We start from the raw sequence: 17,146 nt of genomic DNA on the forward strand, positions 1-17,146 counted from the left end.
GGGTCCTCTGCAAGAACAGCCAGTGCTCTAACTGCCAAGCCATCTCGCCAGTCCCTAGGTATTGTTCTTATTATTATATGTAAGTACTAACTCATTCAGTCCTAAAAATATCTCTGAGAGGTAAATGTCCATCCACTTGATCTTGAGATAAGGAAACTGAGGCTCAGAAGGTGACCTTGCCCAAAGTTACATTGACATCTGATACCGAATCCAGGTCTTACTTCTCACTAAATGTTCTTTTGTTTTTTGTCTTACAGCAGACTCTGATTGCAAAGTGGATGTATTTTGCTATTCTTTTGCAGTTGGCCTGGGTGACCACTGAGAACATGATATGGATTTGACCCACTCACTGATGTGGGCTTCTGACTTTCAGTCTTAATAATACAATGACCTCAAATAAGTTGAGCAATTTATAAAAGTACTGGTCACCAAGATTATGTGCCCTAGTAAATAACAGATTATAATCAGCATGAGGACAAAGTGACCAGTAACATCTTGATAAGAAGAAACCACTCAGCCTCCATGAGCTCCTTTCTCCCATTTCCTCCTTTGGACAAAGAAAACCCAGGAGGTTAGACACCTGAGTGCTCATTGCTATTCTGAACTCATTTTGCTTCCAACTCTTATTCAAACCATCTCAGGGGCTTTGTTGACATTATCTGCTAACAATTATAGCCCATCTTTCCAAACAGAGAGATGCACCAGTCTGTCAAACAACACCCTTCCCTCTGCAGAGATCTGAGGTCGCCTCTGAATTGACAGGGTGGGCAAGCACTCACTGTGGGGCCAGCCTCCGGTGCCAAGGCCCTGGGTGCGTTTCTACGGGGTAATATTTACAGTGTTGGATGACTGGGCTCTGTGAAGCTTAATGGGATTCTTAATAGAGGCGGGCTTCATTAAGGCACGGAGCACAGACAACGTGCCCTTGCTTTGGAGGAAAGGACAACCCAGCACAAGACGAATGTTCCCTCTTGGCTTGGAAATCATGTGGGTCAAGTGCCTTGTCATGCATTAACAGCCTTTTTAAGTTGCTAGGCAGACTGAGAGGAGCGGCATAGATAAATGAAGGCAGAGGAGCCATGCGATCAGTCTTGATAGCACCAACACTGAGACACAGCAGCTGCATTTAAACAGAGCAATTTGCTAAATGAGTGGCTGGCGACTTTCCAGGTGGCCAATGTGACACGAAGGGATGAATCCTTCTTTCAATCATGCATCTGTCTAGGCTGAGGCATGAAAGACCAGGTCATAGTTACTGCAGTAGCAGCAGCAGCAGCTTTGAAACCCTTACATGAAACCCTCCTGTTGTGGCCAGTGAGGCAACTTGGCTGCAGCTCAGCTGGAATGAGTGAGGTGGTGTGGTGCTTGGGATGCAGCCAGGAAAGCTTTCTCTTAGACAAATGACAGTCAGCTCAGAAAAGGGACTCCCGTTGTGGCCAGTGAGTCAACTTGGCTGCAGCTCAGTTGGAATGAGTGAGGTGGTGTGGTGCTTGGGATGCATCCAGGAAAGCTTTCTCTTAGACAAATGACAGTCAGCTCAGAAAAGGGACTCTTCCTGTGTCTGCCTACTGCATTGCTTCACACACTTCTAGGTCCCTTGGGCAGGTGATCTTAATACAGGATGAAGCCTTAGGCTCTGGCTAAGAAGCAGAAATGCCAGTGTGTCCTTTGCTGTCATTTTTAATATGCATCATTGAAATAATTTAAAATCATTTTCATGTGCTTTGTCCTTTTTTTTTTTTTTTTTGGTGCAGGGATTGAACCCAGGGCCCTGTGCATGCAGGCAAGTGTTCTGCCATAGAACTACACCTGCAGCCCCTCCAGGTAAATTTTGAAATTCCCAAGCCAGATGGAAGAATCTTAACTTTCAGACATGGTCCCTCTCGCTGTGCTGTCTTCCCACTCCTAGCATTTAATTCTGTCTTGCTAGGACTTTGCTAGAGATGATGTTATTAAGACTCCAGCTATAAATGTGTGTGTGTGTGTGTGTGTGTTTTGGCGGGGAGGGGGGTAGACCAGATGATCAATCAGTCTTGGTCCCTCAAGATCTGTGAAATATTGAAACCAGGCCAGGCAAGCTGCAGTCACTGGAAGGACATCGCTCCACTCTAGTATAATGAGCAAGAATGAGGATAAGCAAAAAAGGGCAACTTTATTGACTGGCTTCACTGGGATAAGTTACACCCCCAGGCCAGTTTTAGTTTGTTATTGTAATAATAAGCTTTTGTGGGCAAGGATTTAGCTGGGTTCTTCAGCAGCCCTTGGAATTTCAGTTACTAAGTGGCCCAGCCCCAACCCACACTGGAACCCACCTTGTAGGCACTGAGCCCTTTACCTTCCACACCGAGCCCTGGCTCCCATTCACTTCTGACTCAAGAGGAAAAGTTTAATACCATGAATCACCAGTAAAACTTCCTGAGGCATCTGGGGGGAAAACTACAGTTTGCTGAGGAAGAACACCGAATCACTTCATTGACTGGATTCTGATCTACACTGGGTGGAAAATTTTGAGTTATTTGAGTTCTGCTGCCTTTCTCACTAACATTTTCCTTCCTCAGAAGTTTCTTGTCATCAGGACTAAGTGACCCACAGCCAGTCAGACGTAAACAAATGAACTGAACAGGACTGATGGGGAGGGGGCGGTAGCATTATCCTCCTCCTGGGTCACTCAGATAGTACGTCTTTGTCTATGGCCACATTGCCCTGAATAGGCCCAAATCTTGTCCGATATCATGCTTTCCTGCCTTTTCCGAGCCTGGGTTTCTCATCTGGATCATAGAGCCCAAGACATTATTTGAGGGACAATTTTCTTTTCTCAAGGGTGGTACCTAACTTGTATCATTCTATAGGTACTGGTGAAACTGATGCATACATATGAGATTGCCTTAGTGCATGGTAGACCCAGACTTCTCCATGGAAGTGTGGGTGGTGAGAGCCCAGGCTATGGAATGGGAGTTGGTATAGTCCACAGAGACAGCAAGGCAAGAACTCTGTGATAGTTCCAAATCTATTCAAGTGCTGGCAATAGGAAACAATGCAGAAAAGGGATAAAAGTTATGTAGTAATCTCAAATAGGTTTCTAGGCCTGGTGAAGTGGCTCATCATGACTGACTGTCAATCTGAGTTCAATGCCCAGGCCCTATGTGGTGGAAGGAGAAAACTGAATCCTGAAAGTTGTCCTCTGATCTCCACATGCCCACAGTGGTATACACACGCTTGCGCGCGCGCACACACACACACACACACACACACACACACACACTCTAATAATAATAATAATAATAATAATAATAAATAATACTGAAAGAAGTCTGTGTGCCTTCTTCCTGCACCTAGCACTTAATTTCATGAATTAAACACTTAATTCCATTGAACACTGTTGAGAGAAATGCTTGCATGCATGATCCTAGGCTGGCTTCAGCAATCTGAAGGACCCACAAGGACAGTCACTCATGGAGCAGCTATCACAGTAAGTAATGAACAAGGTTCCCCAGCCTTTGTCAGCAGATCACAAACATGGCTTCTCTTCTGCTAAGATGACTGGATCCCTGGTGCTGGGGATACAGGACAATAAAGACATGCAAACTTTTCAGTCCCCGAAATTTGTCAATGCATGGCTGGGCGGCAGATTAGATGGCAAGGCAGGCACAGTTAGTGCTTCCCGCCTTATGAATAAACGGGATTCTCTCTTTCACACACCTCTGAAGCTTAGCCAAATGGCAACCTGAGCTGTTTAACACCATATTCATTTAAAACCTTTTCCCAGCCTAAGGAAAAATTTGATTTTTAAAATGAGCATCAAATTAGGTCTTAAATATGGTTTGAAAATGTCATGACTTTTTAATATTCGAATATGGCTCCACAAAGTCACGCAGATTGACATTTTATTCCATTTCAGAGCTGTTAATTAAGAAGCACAGATACTAGCAGCGAAGATGAAAGCAGGAGAAGCTTCCAGCTATTCCTAAAATGCAATGCAACCCTGATTTGCTTAGAACCTAAATCTGAGCAGAAGCACAGAACACCTGTCATGTCATTCACATGGGGCCCACTAGGGGGCAGTGGATGATTGAGTCTCAAGCACGAGAGCTTTTATGCTGGTTGCTATCTGGGCACCTGAAGTGTGGTAGGCACTTCATACACAAAATGAGCAGTGCTGCAGCGGTGACAGTTGGGGAGCAACCAGTCATCGCTCCCAGCACGGTCTGTCAGAAGGACAAAGTGAAATGGATCATTTGCATTTTCACCAATGAACTTGCATTCTAATGAACAGGCAATGTCTCCTGGACCTGCCCTGGTTTCTCTCTAGAAGGCAGTAACCAGGCTGGACTATACATGGGAAAGCAGCCAGGAGGAGACAGAGGCAGAAGCAGGGAACTCTGCTTACAGGGGCTGGTCACTACTGGGCACCACGGACCAAAAGAGGCCTCCTTTCTGCCATGCAGTCCCTGCCAGTTTCCATCTGGGGAATTCTCGACTGGAGGCTGTGTGGCACAAATCCAGGGCATCATTCCTGCACTAGTCTGTATGAACGGCGTCCCCTAGAGCTGGGCAGCACATAGCTCACCATCTCTCTCACCACCTGAGCCTTGGGTTGTAGGTCTCTGGAGGATTAAGTGCTCTCATCTGCTCTTTCCTGTGTTCCTCCTATGTAAAAGCATCTGCACGAAAAGGCTTCAGGGAGAGGAGAGACACAGCACCCCAGAGAAACTAGGAAAGGGGGCCAGGTAAAAATCAGTTTCTGCATGCGCCATCTTTCCACCATTCCCTCCTGTCCTGACCCAAACGGCTTCCTAGGAAGATTCTAGAATATCCAATCATCCAGCTTTGGTTGTGTTTGCATCACTTATGTCTCTTCTGGAGGAGAGTTTTTAAGCATTTAAGCATTTAAGCCTTAGTCCCAGTCGTGAAGCAAAATACAGGTAAAAGATTTCTCCCTCTTGGCTAGAAGACCTTCCAGGGGAAGGCAAGCCGCTGTGCTGTGCTGTTTCCCAGGTCTCCAGGGCTCTCAGAGGCACACATCCCTTCCCAGCCCATGTCTTCACACATCTGTTTACCAGGAACATTTTTGTTTGTTTGCTTTTTGTTTTGTCGTGTTTTGTTTTGGTTTTGGTTTTTGAAGCAAGGTCTCCCTCTAGCTCCAGGTGACCTGGAACTCGATATGTAGACCAGTCTTTCTTGGATCTCACAGAGATCTGCCTGCCTCTGCCTCCTGAATACTGGGATTAAAGGTATGTGCCACCATGACTGGACCAGGACTATTCCTTTTGTTTATTTGATAATCATCAAAGACTAGGGTTAAGGGCTTAGACTAGTCACCTGTTCGGGAACATAGAAACTTGGACAAATTTCATCCTTCCCTGTGCCTCAGTTTCTTCATTCTCATAAATGGTCATGAGACCATTTGGGGTATAGTCGTATGAAAAGACACTAAAAACATCAGGCATGTTAGCTTGCAACATGAGCATGTTAGTGAACAGCACTTGTATGTTAGTGAGTACCATGTTAGTGAGCACTGTATATTAGTGAGTACCACGTTAGTGAACACTGTACATTAATGAGCACCACGTTAGTGAGCACCACATGTTAGTAAGCAACACACACGTTAATGAGAACCACACACATTAGCGACACTACATGGTAGTATCACACTGTAAGCACTGCACACACATGAGCACCATGCATTTGTCAGCAAGCACCACATACATGTTCTCTGAATGTTTTTGTTCTTATCACACTGTTTTCCTTTCTCTTTTCCTCTTCATTCCATCTCAGCTTCAGGACACAGATGCTGCCATTGGAGTCCTCCACCTTACTCCTCCCGAAAAGCATAGCAGAGGACATTCTGGTCCTTGACTCAGTTCTAGGCCCACACCTACCTGGTCATCACCATAGAGGATCAGGCACTTGTCAGGATCCGTGGAACTGAAGCAAAAAATGCAAATACAAAACACTGCTTCAGACAGGACATCAAGAACACAAACTGGGGCTGGGGTCTGGCTAAAGGCCTTCATGGCGTGTTCTATAACAGTCTTGGGAACACACTTGTTTGCCTGGATCAGAAATAATTCTCAGCTTTCTTTAAGCATCTACTTCCATTGTGCAGATTCATGATTAAAATAAGAAACTTATTTTAAAAACCAGTGCAGCACAGGGGATGAGAGAATCATAAGGAGATGCCTGGGCCCTAAGGTCTGAGAGTAGATTATGCACCGCCTTCATGGCCTGGAGGAGGGATGGGGAGTCCCAACATGGCCACCTATACATCTGTCCCACCCGAAGGGAAGAAGGAAGAAAGGAGATCAGTTCCCATTTGAGTCTGGCTCCAAGGCTTTGGGTGCCACAGGCTTGTGCCAGAACTGTAGTTTGGGGAAGCAATTCTAACGGAGAAAGACTTGAGTATGGTGGGGCTGGTGAAGAGCAGGAGGGGGCGAGAGTGGGAACTGAGTGGCAAGGCATTAAGTGGTGTGACAAATGCCTAGGACTATGTACACAACTAATATGGTACTTGGAAGGGTTGGATGCAAGGAGGTGGAAGCACCAGCTGGAGTCTGGAGTCTACCCCATACCCACTGCAAGGCTTGAGGCCATTGTGTGGCCATAATAAGGTGTGAATAATGGGCCAATGTGTATTTGACTTGCTCAGTTCCAAAGACAGGAAGGACTGACTGGAGACATTCTTTTCTTGGGTCAGTATCCGAAAGCTGTCTTTTAAAAATGTTATTTATTTTTCTTTTGTATGTATGAGTGTTTTGCCTGCATGTAAATGCAACACCTGTCATGTAATGCCCCTAGAGGTCAGAGAGGGCATCAGATCCCCTGGAACTGGAGTTATAGAGGGCTGTGAGCCACCATGTGGGTGCTGAAATCCAAACCCAGTCCTCTGCAAGAACAGCCAGTGCTCTTAACCACTAAGCCATCTCTCCAGCCCTAGAGAAATGTATGTCTTTTAAATCCCTTATAATTATCTCACAGATAACACAAAACTCACACTAGATACTGTTTCTCTCTTTTTGTTTTTTTTTTGAAATCTAGGCAGCTCAAAGAGAAAGACAGTGTTTGCTTCTTAACATTGTTGAGGTTATTAAGGGCTTTATTTTGTTCATTGATTTTTATCTTTGTATATATATTTCACTTTTGTCTGCATTTATAAACATGTATGTTAGAATTCTACCGTATATTCTATTTTATATTCTTGCTGTAGATACTCCAGATTCCTCTTTTGGGCTGTGTTGTGATTAATGAACAAAAACAGGGAAACCTCTCTCCTCCCTCTTCTCTCCGCTCCCTCTCCCTCCCTTGTACCATCATGTTTTCATGTCACATGTACACAGACTTTATTTTCATACAAATACAGGGGCTTCATTTCTTCCCTGGGTACATAAGTAGTATACAGCTCTCCTGCTAGTTTGAGATCTGAATTTTATCACACACTGTCCTCCATCTCTAGCCTGCAGGGCTCTCCTGTACACCAGTATTCTGTTGCTTTTGCTGACTTTAACTTAATAGTAGGGCTTGATAGCTGTAATTTAAGTACTTCCTCATTATTATTTTTCAATATTTTCCTGTCCCTTATTGAATACTTACTCTTCTAAATAAGCATTAGCACAAACTTGTTAAGCTCCAAGAAAAAAGAAATCTCATAGAGATTCTGATTGGATGTTGAATTTGGCCTTTGGTGTTAGAGCATCTTCAAAATATAGAATTTTCTATCCAAGAACATAGACCCTTCCCATATATTCAAACTTTCTTTGTCTTTAGAAAAGGTTGTTAAGGTTATATCTGGGTTCATATAACAACGTGCCAATCCATGTCTTTGGGCAGAGAGGAAGTGAGAAAAACAGGGAGGGGTCGAGTTTCTGGGCTGAGGTCATGCTCACCTGTGGAGATGGGCCAGATCATTTCCCAGCAAAGGCATATCCAGTCCATGTAGGACTTTGAAAATATTAGCTAAGAGTGTTTGGCCATTTGAGTAAGTAGCAAGGGCAAAAATCATACATATCCCTTAAGGTAGCTCTCTGCTAAGCTGCCAAAAGGACTGTTTAGATCCCAAACTGTGTTTCTCCATAACTCCTATTTTTACCAAAGAGTTTAAACAGAGAGTTTAGGTCCCTGTACTCTACGATTTTCTTCAATAATATTCTGCTGTCCTGGTTAACTTAGTTGTTCACTCAAGAGTCTAGAGTCATCTGAGGAAGGAGTCTCAATTGAAGGATTGTCCAGATCAGAATGGCCTGTGGGTGTCTGTGAGAGAGTGTCTTGATTGTCAATCAAAGTAAGAGGGCCCAGCCCATTGTGGGAGGCATCATTCCCTGGGCAGGTGATCCTGGGCTGAATAAGACAGCTACCTAAGTAGGGGTCCATGAGCAAGCCAGCAAACAGTGTCTCTCCATGGTTTCTGCTTCTAGTTCCCACTTGAGTTTCTGCCCTAACTTCCTTCAAGATGGACTATAACCTATAAGCTGAAATAAACCATTTCTTTCCCTGAGTTGCTTTGGTCCTGATATTTGTCACAGCAATAGAATGAAACTAAAACAGCTGCTTATGTTTCTTAGGTATTTTACTATTAATTTTAAATACTCCTTCTAGTCCACTGGGTTTTCATCTTTAATCTCTTATCTCCAGATAGTCTTGTCTTCAACCTTAAGTCAGCCATTGTCATAATCATGACTTTGTCATTAGTTGTAACTGGGACACTCTCTTCTGTATATGAAATCTCACTTTCATACGGTCTACCCCCATTACTTACCTCTGCTGCTGCTGATACTAAGACTTTTCCCTGTCTGTGACCCTGTCATGCCTCCTGCTCCCTCTTGCCTGGCTTAAACTCCATTGCCAAGTAGAACCACTTCCTCCTACACCCTTGACTCCCTTGCTCTCTGTTTGCTCTTGCTTGACAAAGCAGCACTGGAGGTTGAGCCTGGCTTGATTTGCCTGTGTCCGTATGCAAATATAGCTGGGGACAAACCACAGAACTGGCTGAATGGCTTGACTTCAAATCCACAACCACAAACCACTAATGAGTTCTGAGTGCTTCTGGGAAGTTATCCTCACCTCCCATTTTCTAAGACCTTTCCACTTCTCCCTTTCTCTGCAAATCTCCAACCCTTCTTCCCCAGTCCCCTTTCTCAGAGAGGAACTCATGGAGAAAACTGCCCCAAAGGGAACCTCCACCAGTTCCCAGTTGCACCTGGACCTACCAGCTCAGCCTTCCCTCAGGTTCCTCAAGACGAACCAGCCATGCTTGTTTGCATTCTCAGTTTTCAGATTTTTACTGGCTCATTCCCAATAGCATACAAGCATGCTTTATTTCCCCCATTAGGGAAGTGGAAAGAGAAGCTTCTAGTACTGTCTCCATTTCCTCCTTCTGTTGTCTATTGACAGTGTTCCTGTCAAGGATTTACCCCCAGCTCCCACAGAAGCTGCCTCCCTGGTCAACCAGTGGCCTCCATGCTTACAAAGCCCATGAAAATGCTTAGTCCTCTTCTTTCTAGCAGCAGCCCTTGACCCTGATCTCTCTAGGCTCACGTATCTGGGTTCAGCCCTTACTACTTGCGCTCAAGCCACTGGCAAGAACAATACTCAGACACCTAGTTTTAATGCCATCTCTCTGAGTTAATGCTCACATACTAGTAATCTTGAATTTCTGGCACCAGTTCCTGGCTCTTTTTTCTCCGTAGCATTTGTCTTTTCTTTTAAAGATTTATTTTATGGTTATATATGTGTGCCTGAAGCCAGAAAGGGGTATTAGCTCTCCTGGAATTGGAGTTACAAGCAATTGTGAGCTGCCTGACCCAGGTGCTGGGACTGAATCCAGTCCCTCTACAAGAACAGCAAGTGCTCTTAATGACTGAACCATCTATCCAGCCCCTACATTTGTGTTTTCTAACATGATGCCTGATCACATGTTATGTGGATAGTTACTATCTATCTAGGAACCAGGCTATACTGGGGCAGGATTCTTGCCAAATTTTCTCATTAATATACTGCAAGTGCCCAGAATAGTGTCAGGCTCATAAGGGTTACATCAACCCATGAATGATGTACTGTGAAATTCCAGGCGACCACACGCACTCCTTGCACACACCAGGTGTGCTCCACCATACAACATCCAGACTTGCCTGGTCACACAACAGGTCATACCCACTCTCCCTCATGGTCCCACAGCGGTCTGCTCTTCCCTGTCCCCAATACCTGCCACTGTCTTGTTTTCCTGTCATATTGTTCTTCTCATCCCTTACTCTCTCAGAGACTACTTATTGATTTTGTACAATATCAGTCTCTTTCCACCCCAGTGTCAGTTCCCTGAGCCCAGTGTTTATTTTTCTCACTGCAGTATTGTCAGCACTGAAGAGATAGTGCTGATATCTGTTTGTGGAGGGGAACTCACTTAGAAAGTGCCCTTCATAAGGCTCTGTGTTTCCTGTGTGTCAATCAATAGTACTTCATCATTGTATTTACTGACTGATGGTTCAGCCCTACCCGGTTGCACCATGTCTGCCTGCATACAATACTTAGATTCCCAGGGAGCCATCATTCATTTGTGGCTGCTTGGTTAGAGACCCACTGGGATCCATGTCATGAGCAGCTCCAGGCAATCCTGGAGATCATAGGGCTCCCTGCCTCAGCCCCTGTTCTCCCACTGTATTCCCCCACAAACTCACACGTACTTGTGACCTTCCTGATTTCTGAGCTCCAGGTCCCACTCAGCCAGTCTCAGCGTTGCTGTCCAACCCACTCATGCTACTGTGTGTTAGTCAGACTTTGCTTTGAGCAAAATTCCAGATACAATGTAATGCTTGTTTTGCTTGCATTGTCCATTATGGTGGGGAGGTAGGGAGGGCATGGTGGAGCTGAATTGTGTGATTCTTGGCAGGTGCAGAGCAGAGCAGCTCCCTTTATGGCAACCAGAAAGTAGAATAGAAAAGGACCAGGGCAATGTATAGCCCCCCAAGATATACCACTAGTTACCTTCTTTCAAATAGGCTCCATCTTCTGCCCTTCACCACCTCCCAATAATGCCATCATATTATGAATCCATCAGTGGCTCAAACTATTCATTAAGTTCAAGCCCTCATGACCTAATGGTCTCTGGAAACTCTTACAGATACGCCCAGAGGTGTTTTACTAATTGGCCAGGCCTTTATTAACACGATCAAGTTGACAAATCAATCATAGCTTGCTTTCAGTTAAATGTGTGGCATTCAGCATAGTTCCCGGCACAGTTTAGGAACTCCCCCAAATCCATCTGTCCTTTATTCTAGACACAGAGGGCATAGTGGATTATGTCTTTCCTATCATGGCACGTATACTTTAAGGGGGCAGGCAGGTAATAGAAAAGCAGAGCTTAGCACAAGTCAGATGACAGGAAGTGCCATAAAAGTGAGGAAGCAGGTGAATACCACAAGGAATTCTGAGCCTGGGGTTTTGGTGTGGAGGGGAAGAAGGTCTCTCTGCAGGTGATACTGGGTCAGTCATGTGGACGTCAAAGGAGAAGGACTTTTCTAAAGGAGATGATGGTAAACGCAAAGGCTCTCAAGTGCCAAGAGAGCACGGAGCATTTAAAGAAGAGTTGTGCCCTGCAGTAAGTAGTGAGCAAGGGTCAGGGAGTACAAGAACACAGTGATGTGGCAGAGGCAGAAAGGGAAGATTTTCCCTTAACTGTGGGGAGGACAGTGGAAGAGTGACAGGAAGCTGATTTTCCCACTTATTTTGTTATAGTGACAGAAAACTGGCTAATACATTCTGTGTGGCCCATTGATCAAGATCAGAAGATGCCCTATCAAAGGGCTCCAGAAACATGACAACATTATTTAGGGAATCTTGAAGTGACTGATTTTATGCTGGGTGGTAAGAGCTCAAAATAGGAATGAACTTGAGTTTGGAAGAATAAAGGAAGTTCTATTTATTGAATATCTGGAGTTAAGGACTGAAATTCACACTTGCTACATTATTCTTAGCACATGCAAATAAGGCATGACAGGAGGTGGCTGCATCTCTTTGTCTTTTAGGAATCTTTACTCCTGGATACTGTCATATTTTTTTCACAAGATTCTTGAAAACCTAGAAAGAATGTCCTGAAATGGGGATTTCTATTTACCTCAGAGTCTCTGATTCTACTTCAAAGTATAATGTGACTGAGGGCTTTGAGAAAGATTCCAATGGTAGTTTAGACTCTCTCTCCCTCCCTTCCTCCCAGCCTCCCAGAAATGCATCCTTCCTGCTAAGACCAGAAATTATTCATATTGTTCTGCAGATCTGGTAAGAAACCAGATCCCAGGAATTCAGGCAGCTAACACATTTCACTGGGCTGTAGCAATAGCAACCCTTATGGACAGTCACCAAGGGCTGTGCCTGATTTCTTTTTAAGATTGGAGGAGGCCAAATTCAGGACTTCAGAGGTCCTTCTTTCTGCAGGAAGTTCTCATCTGTACCTACTGGTCTGTGTGTTTTAACATCAATATGGGAAGCAAAGGAAACTATTTCATTTGGGAGTTAAAGGTAACAAAAGGGAGTTTACTTAACTAAAATGAAGTGACAGGCTACAGCACGTCAGCTCATCAAACACCCTGAAGTTCCCATAATAGTGCTTAGGACAGGGCAAACTTGACCCATGGCCACTGGGAAGAATGGGGCTGGGAAATTAGAAATGCCCAGCCATGTTTGGACAGGCTCCAGTTTCTGTTTCTTTGAACTTTTCTGAATCACAGAGTATTATGACAAGTGAACCAATTTCTGACACATCTCCGTATTCTAAATTCTGATGACCTCACCACCTCCACACTGGAACTGCTTTTGATTTTCAAAGAGTCTTTCTTCTTTTTTCTTTTCCTCTATGGAATGCAGTAGGATAAAGCACAGAACAAATCTTCTGGTTTCCCTCTACAAGATGGAAAGAATCATTGACTCTGGTTATGAAAGGTGGCTGGGGGACTGTGATGGATAAAAACTATCTACATGGGACATGCTGGTCCTTTCATAAGCTATGAAAGAGGGAAAGGCCATTGCGATGACAGTTCACACTGAAGCATCTCTAGTTATTACTGTTATATCTTCTCTAGTAAATGGATTATTAGTTACTTTTCTATTGTCGTGATAAAAACACTGACCAAAATCAACTTGGGGAGGAAAGAGTTTATTTTATCTTACATCTCCCAGGTCACAGTTCAACACTGAGGAAAGCCAGGGCAGAGATTCAGGGCAGGAACCTGGAACACAGACCACAGAGACATGTTGCTTACCGGCCTGTGCTCAGCCTACTCTCAGATACAACACAGGACCACCTGCCCAGGGGTGTCTCTGCCCACAATAGGCTGGGCCCTCCCATATCACTCAGCAATAAGAAAATGCCCCACAGACATGGCCACAGGCCAATCCAATGGAGGAAATTCCTCAACTGAGGCTCCTCTACCCAGGTGTGTCAAGTTGATAACTGAAGCTAGCCAGCACACCCAGCTAAGGAAAGAAGGCAGGCCATTTCTTGATTAATGTGTGCTTTATAAACCAAATTAATTGTGCCACAGCTTTGAGGGGCGGCCAGGATTTGGTCACTTAGGTGATGGGGCTTTTTGTAGCATCAAGATTACCACATCTTGAAAGAACCAGACAATGTCTTAAATTCAACTTGGACGAAAACCAGAAACCATTAGACATGCTGATCAGGTTTGCACCTCAGTGAGTCTGGGAGGGAGTGCAGACCACACGCCAAGCTTCAGTATACACAAAGGAAGGCCTGACCCAGTTGGATGGGAGTCAAATCCCACTGGATCTGTTGAAGGCTGTCCGGCAAAGCGTAATCAGAGCTGCCCAGAGTCTGGGCTTGATTGCAAAGAGAACAGAAGCAGTGGACATGTCAGCTAGCATGGGGTGAGAAACAATGGGGACCCTTGAGAGGATGGGAGTACAGATATGAGGGACAAAAGGGATGTGATTATGTCAAGGGTGAGGAGAAGAGGAGGCAGCTTCAAGGAATTCAGGGGTCTAATTTCAACGATGAAATAAAGGTGGAACCATTTCATCACACACATGCACATATAAGGTGGAATGTAATTAAGGAAGATTGTGCCTATGTGTGTATGTGTATGTGGAGGTCACAGGTTGATGTCAGGTGTCTTTCTCAGACCCTCTCTGAGACAGGGTCTCGCACTGAACCTGGAGCTCACTGATTTGACTAGGCTGGCTGGCCAGTGAGCTTCAGGGATCCTCCTGTCTCTGCCTCCTAGCACTGGGATTATAAACATACTACTGCTACACCTGGCTTTTTACATAGGTGCTGGGGATCTGAACTCAGATCCTCATGCTCATGCAACAAGCCCTTTACCTGAGCTATCACTTAGCCCCTGGCATTTATTCTTTATCGCTAATATCCCTCTGCTCAAACCATCAGTCCTTGAGGATTATTTTATATTTTTAAAGAGCTCCTGCATCCAGAATAATGTTTGGCCCACAGTGGTTCTATTATGGTCTTTGCTGAGTGACTGTTCATCACTGAGTGTGATACAAGACAGAGGGTACTGATGTTGGTACCAGAGATAAAAATAAAATTCCCCAGATCCCAGGAGAAGATAAATTAATTTCAGTTCAGAGGATCAGCAAAAGCTTTGAGAGCAGAATGACATCTGAGTCAGATTCTTTGGGACTGGTGGGATTTTAATGGTCAGAGGTAGATAGCCAGTAAGTAGGCAGGGGAGAAGACACTGAACAGGCTGCTGGGTGGATGTTGCTCACATACAGGAAGAGGCAGCTAACCTACAGGGCTAGAAGGTGGGCCCTAGGAGGTTCAGAGTACAAACAGTGAGAGATGCCCACTGTTACTACCACAGTGATTGGATGCCTCTGCAAGATTTCAAGGTAGGGAGGGTATGAGGCTATTTGGGTATATGAGGCTGAAATTTGGGAGAATGCTGTGTGTTGGAGACACAGTCTTGGGAGTCATCAGCATTGCAGTGGTATTTAAGAGCAAGACTAGAGAAGGTCCCAAAGGGGAGAAGTAAAGAGAGGGGACCAGGAATGGGAGCTGTGCATGCTCCAGGTGTAAGGGCAGAGAGAGTGGGAAGAGCCAGCTAAGGAAGCTGAAGAAGGATGCCAGGAAAACAAGGAAATTGGGAGTGTAGTGTCTGGAAAGGCAAGTGAAGAAAGTATATTAAGAATCAAATAGATCCAATATGACTGATGTGTCAAGTCAGGTGAGTTCAAGAATGGATTGAAGGATGCTCAGTGCCAGCACTGTTGGTACCTGGGAAAGAATAGCTTGATGGAGGCAGGTGGGGGGGGGTTGCAACTGATTGGAGAGAAAAACTATAGATGATTTATCTATCATCTCTCTATCAATAATCTATCATCTATCTATCTATCTATCTATCTATCTATCATCTATCTATCTATCATCTATCTATCATCTATCTACTATCTGTATGGTTACTTGAGGCAAGGTTTCATTGTGTAGCCCAGGCTAGCCTGCAATGTACTGTATAGCCCAAACTAGTCTTGAACTGTCAGTCCTCTTGCCTCTGCCTTCCCAGTACTGAGATTACCAGCATGCACCACTATGTTCAGCCTCATTTGGATTCTTTTAAGGAGTTTTGATGTAAAAAAAAATTGGACTGCTGTATTTCAATGTGTTTGTCTCTTCCTCCAGTTCCATGAGCTGGAAGTTTAACCTCTAAATTCATATGTTAATGGTATTTGGAGGTGTGGCATTTAGGAGACAATTAAGATTGGATGAAGTGATAAGGGGCCTGTGATGGCATTAGTGATTTATAAGAAGAAGAAAGACTTGAGCTGGCTCACTTGCTTTTTCTATGAAATGCTCTCTGCCATGTTGTGAGGCAGAAAGAAAGCCTCCCCAGATGCTGAATAATTCTTTATAAATTACCCAGCCTTGGGCATTCTAATAGCAGAACATGGACCAAGATGGGGTATTAGCTGGATTTTCTTTTCTTGTTTCCACACGTAGAAAAGTACTTTTATTAGCAGCTAGGCAGGACCTGGTTGAGAATGACAAGTTCATGGGGATGAAGGGAGACTTTTAGGAGACATGTCCTTAGCAATGAGCCTCAGTGGAGAGATTTGCAAGGGTCAGGGGAAGACTGTCTGGTGAAGTGAGAGTCAGGGTGCTGGTCTGGGTGCTGGTAGGCAAATAAATAAATAAAAACATATTTTTTAAAAATATATTTTATTATTTTTATCTTATGCATATGAGTGTATTGCCTGTATGTAGGAAAGTGGAACTGGAGTTACAGACAGTTGTTAGCTGCCATGTGGGTGCTGGGATTCGAACTCAGGTCCTCTGCAAGAACAGCCAGTGGTCTTAACTGCTGAGTCATCTCTCCAGCCCCAAAACAAAAGTTTTAAAAATGCTGGTTGTGTACGCATGGTTGGAGAGTTCACAAATCCTCGAGAAAAACCTACTTCTGTTATTTCCCTAGACTGATGTAATGTTTTACTATATTCTAAATACATATTCTATTTGCAGACAAGTGTACCACTCACCACTAATTAAAGAAGCTTCTTTTTGCAACAGATGGAGACTATTGCAAAGTTGCACAACTGGTCAAATGCAGAGAATAAGTGACTGTGAGGTGCTCAGCCCTAAGTGGCACATCTACAATGAAACCTCTACACCTAAGGCTCAAAGAACATGTAGGAAGAGGGCACAGAAAGAATGGAGGAACCAGAGAGACAAGATGCCTACTGCTAATTAATGAATTCTAGACGTGATAGAGAAGCTACACCAACGAAATATCCACAGTGTGGTAGTCTAAGGAGACCTTCAGAATGACAAAACCAGTTGACATGCCAGGTGGGATGGGGGTGGTGGGATGGCATGGGGTCCCACCTCAAGATGAGCTACAAGCAGTCAGTGAATGCTGACGGAGGGAGGATCAGTTTTCTTCAGGGACTAGTTCCTCGAGAGATTATCTAATTCTAAATGGACAGCCCAAACGTAGGTACACAGGGGCACCAGTAAAGGGATTCAGTGCATTATGTGTGTGTGTGTGTGTGTGTGTGTGTGTGTGCGTGTGATTTATAAATATATATATGTACATGTAATGATGAAGAATATGACAGAAATGAAAAGGAAGTGGGAGGACATGGGAGGAGCTGATGGGGGAATTGGGAAGGATGGAAATAATGTGAAGACAAT

At 44.4% G+C, this 17,146-nt stretch overlaps 1 protein-coding gene across 1 annotated transcript in view; it reads right to left on the minus strand.

Moving 5' to 3' along the window:
* Nucleotides 1-4,076: 4,076 nt before the first annotated feature.
* Nucleotides 4,077-17,146, minus strand: part of LOC103727258 — a 52,549-nt gene continuing 39,479 nt past the window's right edge. Inside the window, exons 9-10 of the mRNA XM_008825081.1 lie at nt 5,880-5,925; nt 4,077-4,205 (exon numbers count right to left, since the gene is read on the minus strand). Coding sequence (XP_008823303.1) covers nt 4,077-4,205; nt 5,880-5,925 — 175 coding nt within the window. The remainder of the gene's footprint in view (nt 4,206-5,879; nt 5,926-17,146) is intronic.

This window comes from Nannospalax galili, unplaced genomic scaffold, assembly GCF_000622305.1.
Source record: "Nannospalax galili isolate Female #2095 unplaced genomic scaffold, S.galili_v1.0 scaffold768, whole genome shotgun sequence".
Classification (NCBI taxonomy): domain Eukaryota; kingdom Metazoa; phylum Chordata; class Mammalia; order Rodentia; family Spalacidae; genus Nannospalax; species Nannospalax galili.